Genomic DNA, 17,707 nt, shown 5'->3' with positions numbered 1-17,707 from the left:
GATCAGATCAGTCAGTTTTAAAAACTCATTTTTACTATTAAATATCTTTCATTACATATTAGTAAAAATTATAATAATTGAATATTAATAAAGTACTCATTGAGACGAATCAAACAAGATCCCACATGACTATATTTTTTCTTATATATTGAGAGAAATCTAAAAGATAAGATCTTGTAATCAGACCAGTTCAGAAAAAATAAGTTCAGATCAGATCAGATCAGAAAAAATAAGTTCAGATCAGATCAGATAAGTTCAGATCAGAAAATTTCAGGTGAACTAAACATAGCCTAAGTCTTGTACTTAAGTCAAGCATTCGGCAAAACTAGCAAGTGTTCCTAGCTAGCATTCGTGGGTCCTAAGTACTGGTTTGCTTCCTTTTAAATTTTAGCGATATAAAAAAACATGGACACGACCATGCAGAAAATGTCTCGGACTCCCAACAACTAACCGTGGAGGATTATTATACGGACACTGATAGTTATTTTGGTCCTTTTATCAATTGAAGGTAAAAATTAATATCGTGAGAACCTACATCGATACTTGCAAATCAGAGTTAGCAATGATAATGTATTAGAATGCTTTTAAAGTATGAAAACTCGTAGAATGGTCTTTTAGTTTTTTTTCACGTAATCTAAGAAGTTGTTCCCATAGCTATCAGTTGTAATTCCTTAATTGAATTGAAGTATTCTATTTTTTACTCAATTTAATTTGGTCCCTTTTTATTTGACGACTTATCGATTCCGAATCCACGTGGGTTAAATCTTAGATCCTCATTTAATCAGGTAGGTAAACTTTGATCTCGATGATGAATAACTAGTTTCCATTCAAATTTCAATTAAGAAATAATGTAAACTTTGAGATGGAAAATTTTTCATTGTATTTATATCTCTTAACTAATAGAATGTTGATGACACAAAATTGGACCAAAATTTGTTCATATCTTAGTATACATGTCTTGACTCTTGCGCTAGATACTACATTTAATCCTTTATCATTAAGAAAAAGGCCCTTATTAATGGAAAAAAGGTGCAATATTCCTAGGTCTTATTCGGAATGATAATTCAAAGTTAAACAAGTGATAAGTTATGAGCTATGATTATCTTCACTTGACACACGACCTTGATGGCTAGCCAATCGCAACGCTGAGTGAAGAGTTCTAACAAAATCTCTCACATTCTTGTTGAAGCCGTTTTCCATCTGCATAAATTAAATCCAGAAAAAACTTTAATTTACTACATGAAGTTTACTTAAAAATATTTTCTTAAGTTCATGATAAAGTGATGTTTAGTGTATCAAGAGTACATTTACTTCTTTTTCCAAAGCGTTTCGATTACTATCATAAACCCAAGTGTTGTTTGGCTTAGAGAAAGTAGATTATATATATAATCAGAAAAAGTGGTTAAGATATGAAAGGGGCATTACCTGTGCAACAATTGTAATGTCTAGAGCCAAACTCTCGAATGGTATAACACTACAGTTAGTAACATTTATATCATGCTTGTCTACCTCCGCAAATATCTTGGCCAAAACACCTTTTTGTTGTTCGCAATATACTCTTAAGAGGAGTGTTTTCCCAGAGATTTTAATTTCAATTTCAGGAAGTGAATCACCCATATTATTTGATTCATTGCTATTACCACCATTACCATTGGAGCCATTACCACCGTCACAATTGTCATCTACAGTGGAAGAAGATTCATTATCATCCCCTCCTTTATCATCATCGACTATCAATTGAGATTTTTTAACTACCACAACGGACTCAACGGTCCTCTTTGCAGCTACATCTTCAAGAACCTTAACTTTTTCTTGAAGTTGTTTCATATATTTAATCGCCTCTCCTAAAACCGAAGTTTTGTCCACCTGCCACATAAGACAAAAGGTTTAGCAAAAGATTGATCATTGTGTCCCAAAGTCCACTTTATAGGAATAAGCAAGATTTTAAACTCATATATTGAAAGTATGTTTAATAATTTCAAGAAATCACATCAAAGTAACTAGAAATAGTTGATCAACCAAAATCTGATCCCTGTTGAATATTGTAAAAAAACTTTTGATCCAATCAAGTGCAAGGTGGACGGATCTAAGAAATTCTCAGTTTTCATCTTGTTTTATTCATTACTAACATTAGATGCGGACGTATCGGAGCTTAGGTGGCACGTGTCCCAAAAAATAAAAATAAAATTTTGTTTTATATAAGCCTTGTCGTATTTTATTTTAAAATAAAAGAACTTTCGCGTCTTTCCTATCAGGCTTTTACAAATTGGGCTTTGATCTAGTATGATGTAGAAGACAAAGTTTGAGAAAAGAAAGGAGTATACCTTCTTAAGGCCGGGAACAATAGCGGACAAAGAAATGAACATTTGGCTGAGTAATTCCCGCCTCCTCCTCTCGGCTATAATGTGATCTTGCACTTGGTTTGGTTGTCGTTTTCTCTTTGTACCACCTCCGGTTGCTTGCTTCCTAGTGCTCTCTTCCTTATTCACGCAATGTTGTGTATCTTCTTGGACATTTGAGCTATGAATCTTATCATTATCCTTGTTGTGATTGTTGTTATTATTCGGTATTTGAGGAAGCAAAAATTGTTCGATAACATCGCAATCAAAATCCAATTGAGGAGAGGTGGTATGACTCTCGCCAGAAAGAGGATAAGGGAAATCCTCACCAAGTGTAGCAGCAAGTTGCTCATCAAAAGATACTTCTATAGTTTCACTTTGTTGATATTGGTGGTAAGAGTTGTTAATTGAAGTTGGAATTGATAAATCTACATCCATGTCCTACACCAAGTAAAAAGTAATTATGTAAATTACTCAACTGAAAAAAATTAATCGTATAAATAAAGACACACACAAATTAACAACAATCAAAAGTCAAACAATCAATAAAAAACAGTCGATTAAACCGGCCAAATAAATAAATCAATTAACAAACACCTTCATCTCCTCACCTAATTACACTGAGCATTGAGCAACCCCTAAGTTAGATTAGTCGTCAGACACATATTGGATACTACATGTTATAAGTGATTTTCCATATCACCACCTTATTTAGTTAGTCACATTTTGGAATGGGAAGTTGTCTCAAATGCACAATTTTGACATTTAATACTTTAATCTAGGTATTGATTGAAATTCTAGAACTATATCATTTTGAAAATACATATAAAAAATGCAATAAAATTCTATATTAGTAAAGTTTAATTACAGTTAAAGTGAAAGTTTGACTTTCAAAAAGCTCAAGTAGACTAACAGGGCACAAAACGTTAAGATAGCATAATACAATTATGAATAAGGTCAAAGAGCATTACATGATCTGCACCCAAATAATATAAATTAATGACGTTTGTGTATTATATATATATGTCCAAGTCCAACTTCCATAGCCCACAATTCTTTTGCAACATCGATCCAAAAGGTCTTACCTAAACGATACTTTTTGAAAAATATTTGAGTAATTTTTTGTCAAACTCTTTTAAATATATTAGAATAAATTATTAATATATATGTAATAAATAAGAAGAGATATAAAAATAATATTTTAATGTATTTTTAATTAATGAAAATTCAATAACAAGAAAGTTGTCAACTCTTAAAGTTACTTAATCAATCTCCGATACCTTTTATCTTAATCACTTTTTTCTAAAATTTAAGGTCTACTCCATATCTACATTCTCTAAGGAAAAAAAAAAGAAAATTTGAAAAGGACACCATTTTTTGTGTTGTTTATTTACTCAGTTCTTTTATCATATATAAAGAAACCATATTCAGAATTCAGCCAATCATATGTTATTATTAATAAAGTTGCCAACAAAAATTTTACTTCATCTAATTAAAATTGTACTACTATGCTAATAAGAAAAACTAAAAACATAATCAAGTACATACTATATGTATGTGAGAGGATACCCTTGCATTTAATTTAAATGATAAGGTTTCCACATTAGGCATTAAAAATAGACATATAGCAAATCTTTTCAATATTAGAAAGATTTGTTTCATTAAGGTTCCGTTTGGTAGAGCGTGAAACATTTTCAGTGTAAAATGATTTTCATGGAAAACAATATATAATGTAAAACAAAATTTCAAAATTAGTTTTCCTTTTTTTAGTTCCATGTAAGAAAAATGATGAAATGAAAGGAAAATAAAAGGGAAAGTAAGAAGGTAGTGAAAGGAATGTACAAGAGAGATAAGGAAAACAGTTTTCTCTTCATTTTGAAAAGAAAATGATTTTTCATCATTGTGAGATTAATTTTACCCCAAGAAAAAATGATTTTACACCCTTTTGCCAACCAAACAATGTAAACTTAAAAATAGAGAAAAACAGTTTTCCAGGAAAACATTTTACGCCCTATCAAAAGAAGCATGAGAGATAAGGAGATAGAGAGTTTTTTTCTCAATTTACCTCCTTTTCTCTCCATCCAATAACACTCTTAATTAATCGAGCAATATAAAAAATTATTCAACTCCTTGTAACTTGAACATGTCATGTTCGCTTACATAGAGACAATGAAATCCCGAGAAATAAAGCCAGCCAAACAAATATATTTATTGAAGGAATCATTTCAGTAAATGCACATGATATTACTATAATTTAAGCAAAAAATACTAGTAGTTCATAAATTTCATCAAGCTCGATCAGAAACAATAATAAGGCATGTCTACAAGATCGGAGTCCAAATAGCCACCCGTAAAGCCAAAATACATTAATTTTGGTACTACTGTAGTTCTATATGTCCAAGATATAGATATCCAAGATTTTTATGATGGTCTAAAAACAAGTACTATCATATATTACTATTCTCGGTCTGTTTCTGAATGTTTTGCCGACATTTTTTCTTTTTAAGGAGAACTGTTTTTCCCACTTCTATTAACAATTATCGGATAATCTTTCATTAATATGTAATAAATGTTCTAATGTAAGTTAATGGAAGAATATATGCGCACAAATTAACCGTAAAAGTTGTCAAACTTTTGCAAGAGAAATGGCGAAATATATCCCGAAACAGCGAAGAAAATATAAATTTATACTATATCGAGTAGCATTTAGCAACAACATAAAATACGATGTCATTAAAGATCTTACCAGTTGAGCTAGCCAAGCTTCCATGGTTGTCAATTTATTTTAACTCTTTTAAGTAAAGTTCTTGTTATTATAGGGTTGTTGAAAACAATAACAACAGCTCAGAGAAAACTAGAAAGCAGTTTTTTTTTAGGAGAGAGAGAATATAAGAGAAGTGAGAAGTTGTGTAATGTAAATATGTAATGCTATATTTGGTCTAGTGAGATCCCTTACTCTTAGCCTTGTTTATATATAGCCATTTAGCGAGTGAATGCATAGTGGTAAATTTTTAATGTTTTTAAATCTTGAAAAGTTGCGAATCTTCCAATAAATTGGTGGCTTCGTGGTGAATGGTGATACAGTAATGTAATGGGAGAGTGTGACGATATCAAAAAGGGGTCTGCTCGAAAGATCGCGTTTCATTGATTAATGCCTTAAATAATATGTTAATTAATCAATTAGTGTTTCACATGTACTACCTCGTCTACCTGCCCCTCTCAGCTCTCTTATTACTTCTTTTACGGGATCTCCTCTCTTAGTACTATTAATATTATTGTAATAATAGTAAGATTTATTTTGATGCAGTATATACATATATAATTGTATAAATACTCACATTTACTAAGCAGTTTGCCCTTTATGACTATTGCAAACAATTTCTTTTTATTGTCTAATTAATTTATTGCTGAAAAGTCATACATCTACAACTGAACTCTGAAACTAATATATTGAATAAAAAAATCCCTTCATGAAAGCCACACTATCATTGAGTAGATTTTGCAATGTGGAATATCTTTCACATGCATAGACCGCTGAAAAAATGCAGCCATTTTAGAGATAGAATATAACGATTTGTTATAGCAGCGAGAATTGTTTTCCATTCGATTCTTTTAAGAGTATACGAAAGAAAGATTTATGTTTCGATCCCATATAATTAATTGTTAATGTAATGTACCAATTTCACGGTAATTAAGTAAGAGGAAACAAACAATGACAAAAGAACGACTTGCATAAGGAAACTAAAGAACAACGACAAAAGATACTCCATCATAATGCCGGAGGCAAACAAAAATGACAAACTACATACCCTAAACCAATAAGTTTTAATTAATTGAATTCAAAAGAGAATAATTGAATTGAAACTAAGGAAAATGATCGAAAATAAGACTATTTAATTTCCAGTCTCAAATGGCCGAAGAAAGAGCAAGCCTGCAAGGAGAGGGGGAGAGAGAAAAGAGATAACGGATTGGGTTCTCTAAAAATATAAAGTAACCATATTGCTGCGGTTTCGGCTGAAAAGCGCATCAATATGGTTTGAACGAAAAAATTTTGAATTTTTTTTTGACTATTTGATCAAATATATTGTTGCGATTTCTGACAAGAACCGCAACAGTATATTAAAATAATATACAAAAAAATATTATTTTAATCTATTGCTGCAGTTCCTTCTAGAAACCGCAGCAATAAGGTCATTAGGGTTTTTTAAATACGTATTAAGGGTGACGTTTCACTTTCTTCCTCACCCTCTTTATCTCTCCTTTCTCTCTCTTCTCTCTCACAGTATCCCTCACCCTCGTCCTTCCTCAACGCCATCAGCCTTCCTCAGTCTCAAACTCTCATCTCTCCTCTCATCTGGTCGTTCTTCTTCCTCGATGGACTCATTTCCTCACCGATTTCCTCCTATATCTCTCAAACTCTCATCTCTCCTCTCATCTAGTCGTTCCATTTCCTCGATGGACTCTCGTCCGTTGATTGATATTAACAACTACGACGACTCGATGGACTTATTTATTTTCTCACCAACGACGACTTGCTCGCATTTTGATGACGCCTATGATTTATTACCGAAGTTTACTCCCCGCAACGAGGTATTTTATTTTTCTTTATATCTCTTTCTCTAAATTACTTTCAGAGATCTAACATTTTGTTTCCTTTTCTATTTTAGAAATCGTGAAATCGTGGGGCTGGGTTTTCTGTTGGCCATATAATATTTTTGCTTGAAGGAGGAGGCAATATGCCACTTAATGACCGCAACAATAAGCATTTATTCTACTAGTGAATGGCTATTGAAGATATATAATTTAATTAGTATGCATCCTCAATCACTACTATATATATTTATATAATTAGATTTATCTTTTCGTTATGTAGGTAAAAAGATTTATCCTAACTACCTCGTACAGGGTTCCCACCCACAAACTCATTGCAACCACATACCCTCAATAACCCCCCTTATTAAATCCTAAGCAAATGCTTGAGATAGAAATTGAACTTTAGACTTCTCTAGAGAAGATGGAAAAGCCCACCACTTGAGCCAACCCCAATTTCTTTAGATTTATCTTTATATATACTTTTATAACATTATTTTGTTATTATTTGTTAACAAAATATATTGAGGATAGTTAGCACTGAAAGTTGACCTTGAACATTGTGTATATCTTTATAAAAAAAACGAAAGAAGTATGAGCTTAGTAGTAAGTTGCACATTTTTGTTTTATGCAGTTTACAAAAGATAATATCTAGTATTGAGCAAATTTTTTTATGCAAATGACAAACTGTTAAATTAGGCTCAATTTTTAGTCACCTTTCTCATTCATCATTAGAATATATTTATACAACCTAAGTAGAGAGTTCCTACTTCAACACATATTAGGAATAACAATCCTATTCCTAATACTTATCATATATAGAGTCCTACCACCCTCCCTCAAGTTGGAGCGTGCAAATTTCGAACGCCTAACTTGGATAACAAAAATTCAAATTGAGTCCTACCAATCGCTTTAGTAAAATATCTATCAACTGAAACTTAGTAGGAACATATGACGGACTCAGTAATCCTCCTATCAACATCACGAACAAAATGATAATCAACCTCAATATGTTTAGTCCGTTCATGAAACACTGGATTCTTGGCAATATATCACAATATAATCTTATCCCTGCAGGATGCTGTACTCCAAGATCACCAAGTAGCTGCTTTAACGACTTTAATTCACAAACAATGGCCGCCATAGATTGATATTATACCTCTACGGACAAACGACAAACTGTAGGTTGTTTCTTAGTCTTCCAGGAAACAGGAGAATATCCCAACACTACGAACCAACCACTCAAAGAACGCCTAGTAATAAGACAACTAGTCCAATCAGAATCATACCACCCTTCTAGGCGGAGATCACTATCAGAACGAAATAATACACCCTATCCTTGATTTTTTTTCAAATATATATCTAACTACTCTTAGAGCGGCCTCCCAATGGACAAATTGTGACAAAATATGAACAGAAATATGCCAAATCAGGTCGAGTAACAACCAGATAAATTAATATTCCCATCAACCGACGATATTTCTCTACATCATCAAATAAAGGACCATCAACCAAAGCAAGTTTATGATGTTGATCCATAGGAAATTCTGCCGGCTTGGCACCCAATAGGCCGACCTCAAATATGATATCCATGGCATATTTGTGTTGACTCATAAAAATTCCCTGCGATCATGTGGCAATTTCAAGGCCTGGGAAATATTTCAAAGCACCTAAATCCTTCATTTTAAAACATTTTCCAAGGTAAGCTTTGAGTTCAGTAAAGCTTCCTGATTATTCCATTCAATAATCATATCATACACATAAATAAGAACGTTCAACTGAACTTTTCTTCTGGTCAAAGTAAACAAGAAATAATCAGAACTATACTGCTTAAAGCCATAGGCTTTCAATGCAGTGGCTAATTAAGCAAACCAACATCAAGGCGCCTGCTTCAAACCATACAATGATTTCTTCATCCTCCACACCATATTACTATTTCCTCCTTGAAAACCAGGAGGAATTTTCATATACACTTCCTCCTCCAAATCACCATGTAAAAATATGTTATGGACATCCATCTGATGAATATCCATTTTTTTCACCACTACAATGGCCAGAATAGTGCGAAAGGTACTCATTTTTGCTACAAGTGCAAAATTTCATTATAATCAATTCCTTCCACCCGACGATGACCATATATAACCAATCTAGCCTTCAATCTCTACAATCTCCCCTGCTCATCATATTTTTCTGTATAAACCCACTTACCCCCAAGACTGTCTTGCCGAGACGAAGAGGTTGCAATTCCCATGTGCCTTGATCTTCCGGAGCTTTTATCTCAGCTCCCATGGCTTCTTGCCACCCTTCATACTTCATAGCTTCCTCAAATGGTTTTGGAGGATACCCTCCACTTATGGATGCTAGAAATTTGCAATGTTTATTAGAAAATTTTTCACAACTAACATAATGTGTAACAGGATATGACGATGCTGAAACATGTGCCTGAGTTGATGAACTTTTCTTCTTCACTACAATATGAGTCACATAATCCTGCAACTTTTTATTTGAAATTTTAGTGCGTTTTCCTCACCCCCAAATCAGTTTCACCATCCTCCCTTGCACCTTCCCTACGCGCCATCATCTCTAGCCACGCTTGAAGAGCTCGGTGCACCAATCTCCGGTGCACGTGGCTAAGCCTCCGTTGCCGGCGTAACCGCGTCCGGTGGATCGACTTCCTCTGGTGGCGCCACCTACACATCATCTCCTGCGACAAGTCTGTCGTCAACAACGGGAACTTCAAAAAGAGGCACATGTAATTCCTCATCAAATAATTCATCCATTCCTGTCTATCCGTCTACAACCAACTCCTTTGCAGGCTCAGACACAGCAAAAGGAAAATTATTGTCAAGAAACTTCATACCACTGTAAACAAAATATTTTTTGGTTTCTAAGTCATATAATTTTCATCCTTTCTGGGTATAAGAATAACCAACAAAAACACATCGACGGCTCCTACTGACAAACTTTTCAAGACCGTGAGAAATATTGTAGGTATAACAAGAACACCCAAAAATCCTTATATCGGTCCTTGTAGGGAGCTTACCAAACAAGCACTCATAGGGAATTTTATAATCAGAACAACAGTTGGAGTTCGATTTATTAAATGACAAGCTGCCTCCACACAATTCCCCCAATATTTTAAAGGTAGGTTAGCCTGAAATCGCAAAGACACGTGCCACATTTAAAATATGTTGATCTTTTCTTTCAACCCTCCCATTTTGTTGTGGATTTTTAGTACAAGAAGTTTCAAAAATAATTCCTTGTTGCACAAAGTATGGTTTCAGGCAATTAAATTCAGCTCCATTATTACTGCGCACACATTTGATTTTATGTTCAAATTGGCGACCACAAAATGCATAAACATAGTCTCAACTTCCAATTTATTATATAATAAATACATCCAAATAATGTGAGAAAAATCATCTACTATAGTTAAAAAATATGAAGCGTCGCAACTTGACTTAGTTTGATATGACCCCGATAAATCACAATGAATTAACTCAAAAATCCTACTAGCTCTACTATTACTCTTAGGAAAACAGACATCGCACCCATCGTTATTGCAACTATTAACACTAGAAGGACTCAGACAGGGTAAATGACGTAAAACTTTCTCCGAAGGGTAACCTAAACATTTGTGCCAAATATTAATAGATGTCATACCATCAACAACCATAGGGGGGAAATTAGGGGATCCATCCTAGAATGGGGTGAGACTCGATTCCAAAATCTATGGGATCGGAAGTGATCCAATACTACTAGGCTATCACTTGTTGCTCTACTACTTAGTAGGTATGTGCATTTAACCATTACCAAATATGACCAATGTAGTATATTTCTAGACATTTTGCCATAGTCATCTTGAAATATTTAATATGAAAAATTTAAAGAAAAGCGAAAATTTATTGTAAAGATAATCAAAAGGCTCTTTTCATTCACCTTCTTCTTTTTTTTTATAAAAAATCTTATTTAAACATATTCCGCGAATAATTGTTGTTAAAACTCGAATGGTTATAATAACCATTGTTATTAAAATCTTGGCAATGCTCAATGCATCATGCAATATCATTGTTATTAGAATTTTGATCCGGATCTTACGATCTTGAAGTATCTAATCAATCCCGATCCTATATTCATATGGTAGGATCTTAATACAATTTTACGATTCTACGATTTGATCCTATCATTAAAAAAAATATAATATAATTTCATATATTATCATTCTTTTATTAGATTTTGTTTGCATGTTACTTCAATCTTAGAATATTGAACACCTATCACCATTTGCGAATGAAAAAAGTCATTATTTATGTGCGTAAATATTTCCTTATTTAAGATGAGTATATCACCATGTTGTAACATAATTATCATTGTCGTTCTAACAAATTTTTATGATCCGATCTCAATTCGATCCTACCAACATTGTAATCTAAAGTAGAATCCCAATCCTAATAACTTGGTGCAATACATCAAACACTTTGTTCAACTTAATTCGATTATGAGTTTTATCAAATTCATATATTATTGTACTTTATTTCCTAACACATGCGATATACTCCTTCCTCCAAATGAAAATAATGTGTCAACACTTGTAAGTTGTAACTGATCTTTGTGCTGGAAAAGGAATCAATCTACTCTGTCTCTCCTCATATCTTCTCTCTAATATTCTATGTCCTTTTACTTGATTTTTAACCTTAATATTCAAGTGAAATGAATTGCAAAAATTATAATCTTTATGTGATCTCTTTATATATATTTCTTTTTTTTACTTTCAATGTTTCTTATTTTGGGTAATCATTTACTACTGGAACAATTTTGTTTTTTACTTATACTCTTTTCTCTCTCCTATCCCATGAGGTTTTTTTTGTTTTATCTCTTTCTATCTCTCTTGTACAAAGAGAAATATTATAAGTAAAAATACGGAGGAAATATGATTCAAGTCATCAAGGGTATGTTCTCTCCATTTTATTTTCAGTTCAATTGCATTAGATCAATTCAATTCAATTTAGTTATTTTATGCCAAAAATAACATGCCCCAAGTATAAACATATGATCTCCCTTGCAGCAAAGCCAGCAATTATTCAATAAGTCTATACATATGCCAAAAATAAATTATGCAATTATCATCTGGAGCCGACGGCATTATTCACGTGAAATCGGGAATATTAAAATATAATATTAGCTCATACAGTCATACATGCCCGACGAAGAAATACACGGAGATTGATTTCGAAACAGCAAGAAATGGCATAAAAGATCTGCATACCTGTCTTCCCAGATGTATTTTATTCCCTTCGTCTTTAGTAAGTTAATGTATTTAAATTCTTGCACTATTTATATAATTCATATCAATAATTTTATCATCAAGTAGTAGTTGGTCTAGTAGTTTGATTTGTATCTCACAACTAAAGGTTGTGTGATCAAACTCCACTAAAGGCACTATAGGGGTGGGGATTTCCCCTTCATTTCTCCTACTCCCAAGAGGCCTTGCCTGCAAACCCGAGCCGGGTTGACTTGTGCGAGGTTTCGGTCTGGTTAAAGCGCCTTCTTCTTACCATAAAAAAAATTAATAATTTTACTTTTGATATTATATAAAAGCGCATGTCTTGGATGTAACATGTTACATCATAACTTATTTTATAACAATGGCCATGTTTGGTGAATAGCCTTTTCATTGGCTTTTGGCTTTTGGCTTTTCAATTTGGTCAAACAACCAAAAAAAGTGTTTGGTTATTGGCTTTTTGGTTGGCTGAAAAGCTGGCTTTTAAGGCAAAATGAAAAAGCTGCCTGGATCAGCCTTTTGGATTAGCTTTTGGTTTGTTGGCCCACAAACTCTCTAATAAACAGCCAACAGCCACACTTAATTTTGCCAAACACTTTTGCAAACAGCTGGCTTAAACAGCCAACTTAAAAAAGGCAATACATACAGCCAATGCTTCCAGCCAGTCAAACAAGCCAACTAAACCAGCCAACAGCCAACAGCCGATTGCCAAAAAACCCCAATATCTCATATGTGCTAATTAAAATAGTTTTGTATCATTATGTTATTATTGACGTGTTTTATTTCATATTTGAGCTATTTCATGTCATTTTCAAATCGTTCATGCCATTTATAAAAGTTTTTCATATCACTATTGGTATGTTTCATATAATTTTTATTAAATTCTATATCATTTTCCAGCAAACTTGTATTATTTCCCCTGTTTCATTATTATTTTTCATTTCTTTATATACCTTATTATTGCACAAACAGATGTCATTTATAAGAAAAACGATAGCAATATTACTCACTTTTATGTCATTTTTTAACAAAATTGTATCATTTTTTCCTATCTCATTATCATTTGTCAACTCTTTATTTTTATTTTTTTTGAGAAGGAGCAATACTATTAAAAGATAAGTTGGTTCTGTACAATCCTAGGAAGGCAATTTGAGGTTGGAGTGAAACCAAACCCTTATCAACCATACTATCAACCAAGTTTTGTTTATCATCCATTAAAATAATAGTACAAATCGAGAAGGAGAGCTCAAAATACATAGAGTATTAAATCCATATGTCATCACTTTTGCATACTTTATCACGCTATCCGCAAGCTCGTTTATTCCTCTTCTTTCATACGATAGCCTAACGCCTCTTAACTCGTGGAGCAACTTCCTTCATGTTTTATTCACATCTGATACATTATCATTAAGAATTTTTCCCTGTGAGATGGTTAGTACTAGGGGTGTTAACGAGCCGAACCGAGACCGAACTGGACCAGGCTCGGCTCGGCTCGGCTCGAGAATGTGAGGGTCCGAGCTTGGCTCGAGCTCGAAGCTCGTCGAGCTTGAAAATCTGGGCTCGGCTCGAGTTCGAAAAAAAAAATTCGGCTCGGCTCGTGGCTCGGCTCGTGGCTCGGCTCGAAAGAGTTCGCGAACTATTCGGCTCGAAAAAGCTCGAAAATATTTCAAGTACATTACCGCACACTTGCTTCCAATATCGAATTTCTAGTTTTTTCCAAAGAACGAAATGCATACTTCAAAGTTCAAACTTTAAAGAAAAAAAAAGTTGATAACAAGTTTAACAAAGTTCACATCAAAAACAAAGTTTACAAGTCACAACAATTTTGACAAAGTTTTACACAAACACACAAACACACAAACAACAAAGTTTAATAAACAAACACACAAACAACAACTCCTCTTCCTTTGACATTCATTTCCAAGTCCAAGCCAATCTTCATGTTTTTTTTCCCATAAGACCTACAAAATATGTTTAACACATACATTAGAATAAGATTATGAAGATACACATACATAAACTCTTCTTAGAATAATCAAGGAGAAACACTTAACAGAAACTGTAGAGTACACAGAGGATGACAGTGAAAAGTTTCAACAAAATCATGAGGGATTACAATTTTCTGAGTACCATTTTTGTTACAGTTACTTCCCTTTCAAGGAGTAAAACCATCTATTTAAACATGTGATAGAAAGCTTAAGCCAAGTAAATAAAAAAAAAGGACCGAACCGACTATATGATTTTGCCAACATGTAAGACTCGACTGAATAGTGTTTCCACAGAGAGATTGTATAGACAAGTGCAGTAAATCGAAAAATGTATAGACAATACATAAATAAGCAAAATCAAACTCATTCCCACCCAAGTGCAGTAAAACCATTCAAAGTTCAAACTAAAAAAAAAATGTATAAACAACACATAAAAACTTTGAATTCAGATTAAATCAAAAAACTTCGAATTCAGATTAAATATAAAAATTTCGAATTCTTCATACAATGGCAAATAGAAATTTCGAATTCAGATTCAATCGAAAAAAAAACGAAAACTTTTAACATTACCCGTCATCACTCGCCGCCGAAGACAATGTTGCTCGTCGCCGCAGTGCTGATCGCCACCGAGACAATACGCACACAGGCACGCTGGTCATCGCCGAAGTTACGCTGGTCGCCGCCGTCAACTGGACTGGATATTGGGGATTTAGGGTTTTCAAAAACCCTTGAAGAAGTGCAGCAGTAGAAATGTAGAACGGCTGAATGAAGTGCTTAACTTTCTTTGTTTTTGGTGTTTCAATTGTTGGTTTGTTTTAAATTTTAATTGGGCTGAGAAAAAAAGCCCTTAGTTTGTATCTTTTAATTGGGCTAAAATTTTTAATTTGGTATATATTTTTAAAGTGGACTTGAAATTGTAATTCAAGTTGGGTCAGAAATTAATGTATAAAAATTTGTACTTTAAAATTTTTCGAACATGTTTGCGAGCTTTCGAGCCGAACTTTACTAGGCTCGGCTCGGCTCGTGAAGGTCGCGAGCCGATCTCGAACTCGAGCCGAGCCCTCTCCAGCCGAGCTTTGACCGAGCCGAGCTCGAACAGTTTGCAAGCCACCCTGGCTCATTAACACCCCTAATAGTTAGTACTGCACAAAGGCAATCAATAGATAACATTCACCCAGTTTTTTCTTTTAACCCATTGCAACGCTAGGAGAATAGAGGATTTCAGCTTCAAATACATTACTTGCAGCATTGGACATATAGAACCCTTCTAACCAGTTGGCATTATGATCCCGATAAACGACACTCAAAAAAGCTTGCTTAGTAGAAACACAAAACGAGGCATCAGTGTTAATTTTGTAGTGGTTAATGAGGGGTGGTTTCCAATGGATATTTGTGTTTTTGTTGGCGGCTTTACCCACCTTAGGCTGGTTTTGGGTGAAGAACAATTTGGTGGAGGCCCAACTCGAAGATTTAACAAGGACAATTGATGAAACGTTAACTTTGCTAAAAACCCAAGGTTGCGTCTTAGCCAAAGGTTCCAAGCAGCGAACACAACATTACAAAGGATAGCGAAATTTGGATTGGTTAAGGGGTTGGTAAGTAGATCTTTGAACTAGGTTTTGAAGGGAATGTTGAGCTGGGCATCAAATTTTATGAGATATCCCAGACCTCCCTTGTGTGAGGGTAAGTTCTAATGATATTGTCCATGTTTCCTCAGTGGTTGAACATCCAAGCCAAGAAATAATCAACCGAACGGTTCCTTACAATTCAACGAGCTAGGATTTGGTCCCTTAATTCTCATAATGTTTGCCTATGATCACCGCTCATCCTCGCGGACAAATATTGAGAGGTCAAGTTATCTTGTTCAGTGGTAGAACGGTCGTTAAGGAACTTAGACCTAAGTTCCTTATCCATGTCGGCGGTAAGAGGTAAGTCAGCTAATAAACGAGTTATTTCTTCCTAAGGGCTAGAATTAGGCGAACTCAGTCCGCCATGAGGGGAAGAGGGATAAGAGGGGTCGCTTTCATACATAAAGGCATCATTCAGGGTTTTTTGACTGTCTGAATGGTCTAACATAATTACAAGTAAGAAAAAGAAACAGAAAACTACAGGGGATGAAATAGGTACATGAGAAGCAAACCTCGCCGGAAAACTAGCCGGAAAATCAAACGTTCCCTCAAACATCACAGAGATTATGTTCGCCAAAAAAAGTCAGACCATTGAGTTCACCGAAAAAAGTCGAATTGAGTGACATTAGAACCGTTCAACAAACCCAGATAAAAAGAAGGTGAAACTTGTGATATTCTTCGAATGCAATGAACGAAAAGTAACTTAAAAAACTTTTAAAAGAAACTAGTGGCCGAAAGTAAGGATTTTGGGAAGAAAAAAGGAGGTTCAAAATTCTCGAAAAACCAGAGAAAACTGAAGAAGGTTGAAGATGAAAAATAAGAAAGGAAAGAAAAGTGATTTCGCTTTGTAAATGCGGATTTCGACGGCCAAGATAAAATGGCCCTCCAACTGCCCTCCTGGGTCCGCGCCAAGTGTCAAGCGCTGAGTTTACCCTAATAAAATGCTAATTGTGGCGGTAATTACCTATTGTAGCGGTTCCTACCAAAAATCGCGACAATAAGTAGTGTCAATAATAATTAAAAAATTGAAAAAAAAAGCAACCTATTGCTGCTGTTGTTTCGTAAATACGATAGTAATAGGTGAGTCTATTACTGCTGCCTTTACCAGCAACAGCAGCAATAACTTGCTTTTTTATTATTTTTCAGGCCAACAATTTTTTTGGGGGGGGGAAATAGTTGGCAAATATTGACTTTATGGAGGAAAAAGAGAGAAATGGAGGAGAAGTCCATGACATCACAATTCAGGGAAATATATCAGTAAAACATATGTTAAAATGTAATTCATAATGATTAATTATATCAAACTTTACATCAAAAGTTTCTCTACTTAAAAACAATAACCAAACCTATTACTAAAAATAATTGATAGGCTAAAGTCGTATCACCTAATCAAAAATACCTAAGGTCCACTAACTAGTAGTCATGGAAGTCAGGATCGAATCCACAGGGAGAAGTTATACTATCGTATCTGAACTCTAATATTATACTAACGAAATCAAATGAATGGTTGTGTTGCTAGACTAAACAGATAGCAGAATTAAATATGAAGATGTAAATATATTGATAAAGTACTAGAATCATGGATCACTATGCATACAATTCGGGAAATCACGGATAAATAATAACCACCTAGTAAGTCAACTGTCTAGGGCACATGTAATTTCTCTCGAACATTACCTCCCTCAAAAATCACCCAGCCGCTCTCGCATAGTCAAGGGTCACTTTGCCTAATAATTGAAAGCCTATACGGTATCTCTCCTCTCGAAGTAGATTCAGTATTGCAACAGTAGAAATATAAATCAGGCCTAACTTATAATCCTAGCATGAAGAATCAATCAAAGGAAACAGTTGAAATACAAGATAATCAAACTAATCTATCAA

General features: G+C 34.1%; 1 protein-coding gene across 1 annotated transcript; it reads right to left on the bottom strand.

Annotated features, from left to right (window-relative positions):
- Positions 1–856: 856 nt before the first annotated feature.
- On the bottom strand, positions 857–5,159 carry LOC104897819 (transcription factor bHLH18). The gene is made up of 4 exons (XM_048647317.1): positions 5,086–5,159; positions 2,325–2,780; positions 1,426–1,866; positions 857–1,200 (listed from the first exon to the last, which is right to left on the bottom strand). The coding sequence occupies exons 1-4, from the start codon at positions 5,107–5,109 to the stop codon at positions 1,087–1,089; spliced, it is 1,035 nt and encodes a 344-aa protein (XP_048503274.1). The 5' UTR covers positions 5,110–5,159; the 3' UTR covers positions 857–1,086.
- Between the last annotated feature and the right edge of the window lie 12,548 nt (positions 5,160–17,707).

The sequence above is a fragment of the Beta vulgaris genome, chromosome 6, assembly GCF_026745355.1.
Source record: "Beta vulgaris subsp. vulgaris cultivar EL10 chromosome 6, EL10.2, whole genome shotgun sequence".
Classification (NCBI taxonomy): domain Eukaryota; kingdom Viridiplantae; phylum Streptophyta; class Magnoliopsida; order Caryophyllales; family Amaranthaceae; genus Beta; species Beta vulgaris.
The sequence above is the reverse complement of the archived record's forward strand: the minus strand, read 5'-3'. Positions and strand labels throughout refer to the sequence as shown.

What these genes read in the sequence shown, in the direction of transcription:
- LOC104897819 (XM_048647317.1), bottom strand. Translation starts at nt 5,109, where the DNA reads ATGGAAGCTTGGCTAGCTCAACTG. An exon ending in TTGTTCCCGGCCTTAAGAAG is followed by an intron (nt 1,867 to 2,324) that starts GTATACTCCTTT and finishes CTTATGTGGCAG; the next exon opens with GTGGACAAAACTTCGGTTTT. An exon ending in ACATTACAATTGTTGCACAG is followed by an intron (nt 1,201 to 1,425) that starts GTAATGCCCCTT and finishes TAATTTATGCAG; the next exon opens with ATGGAAAACGGCTTCAACAA.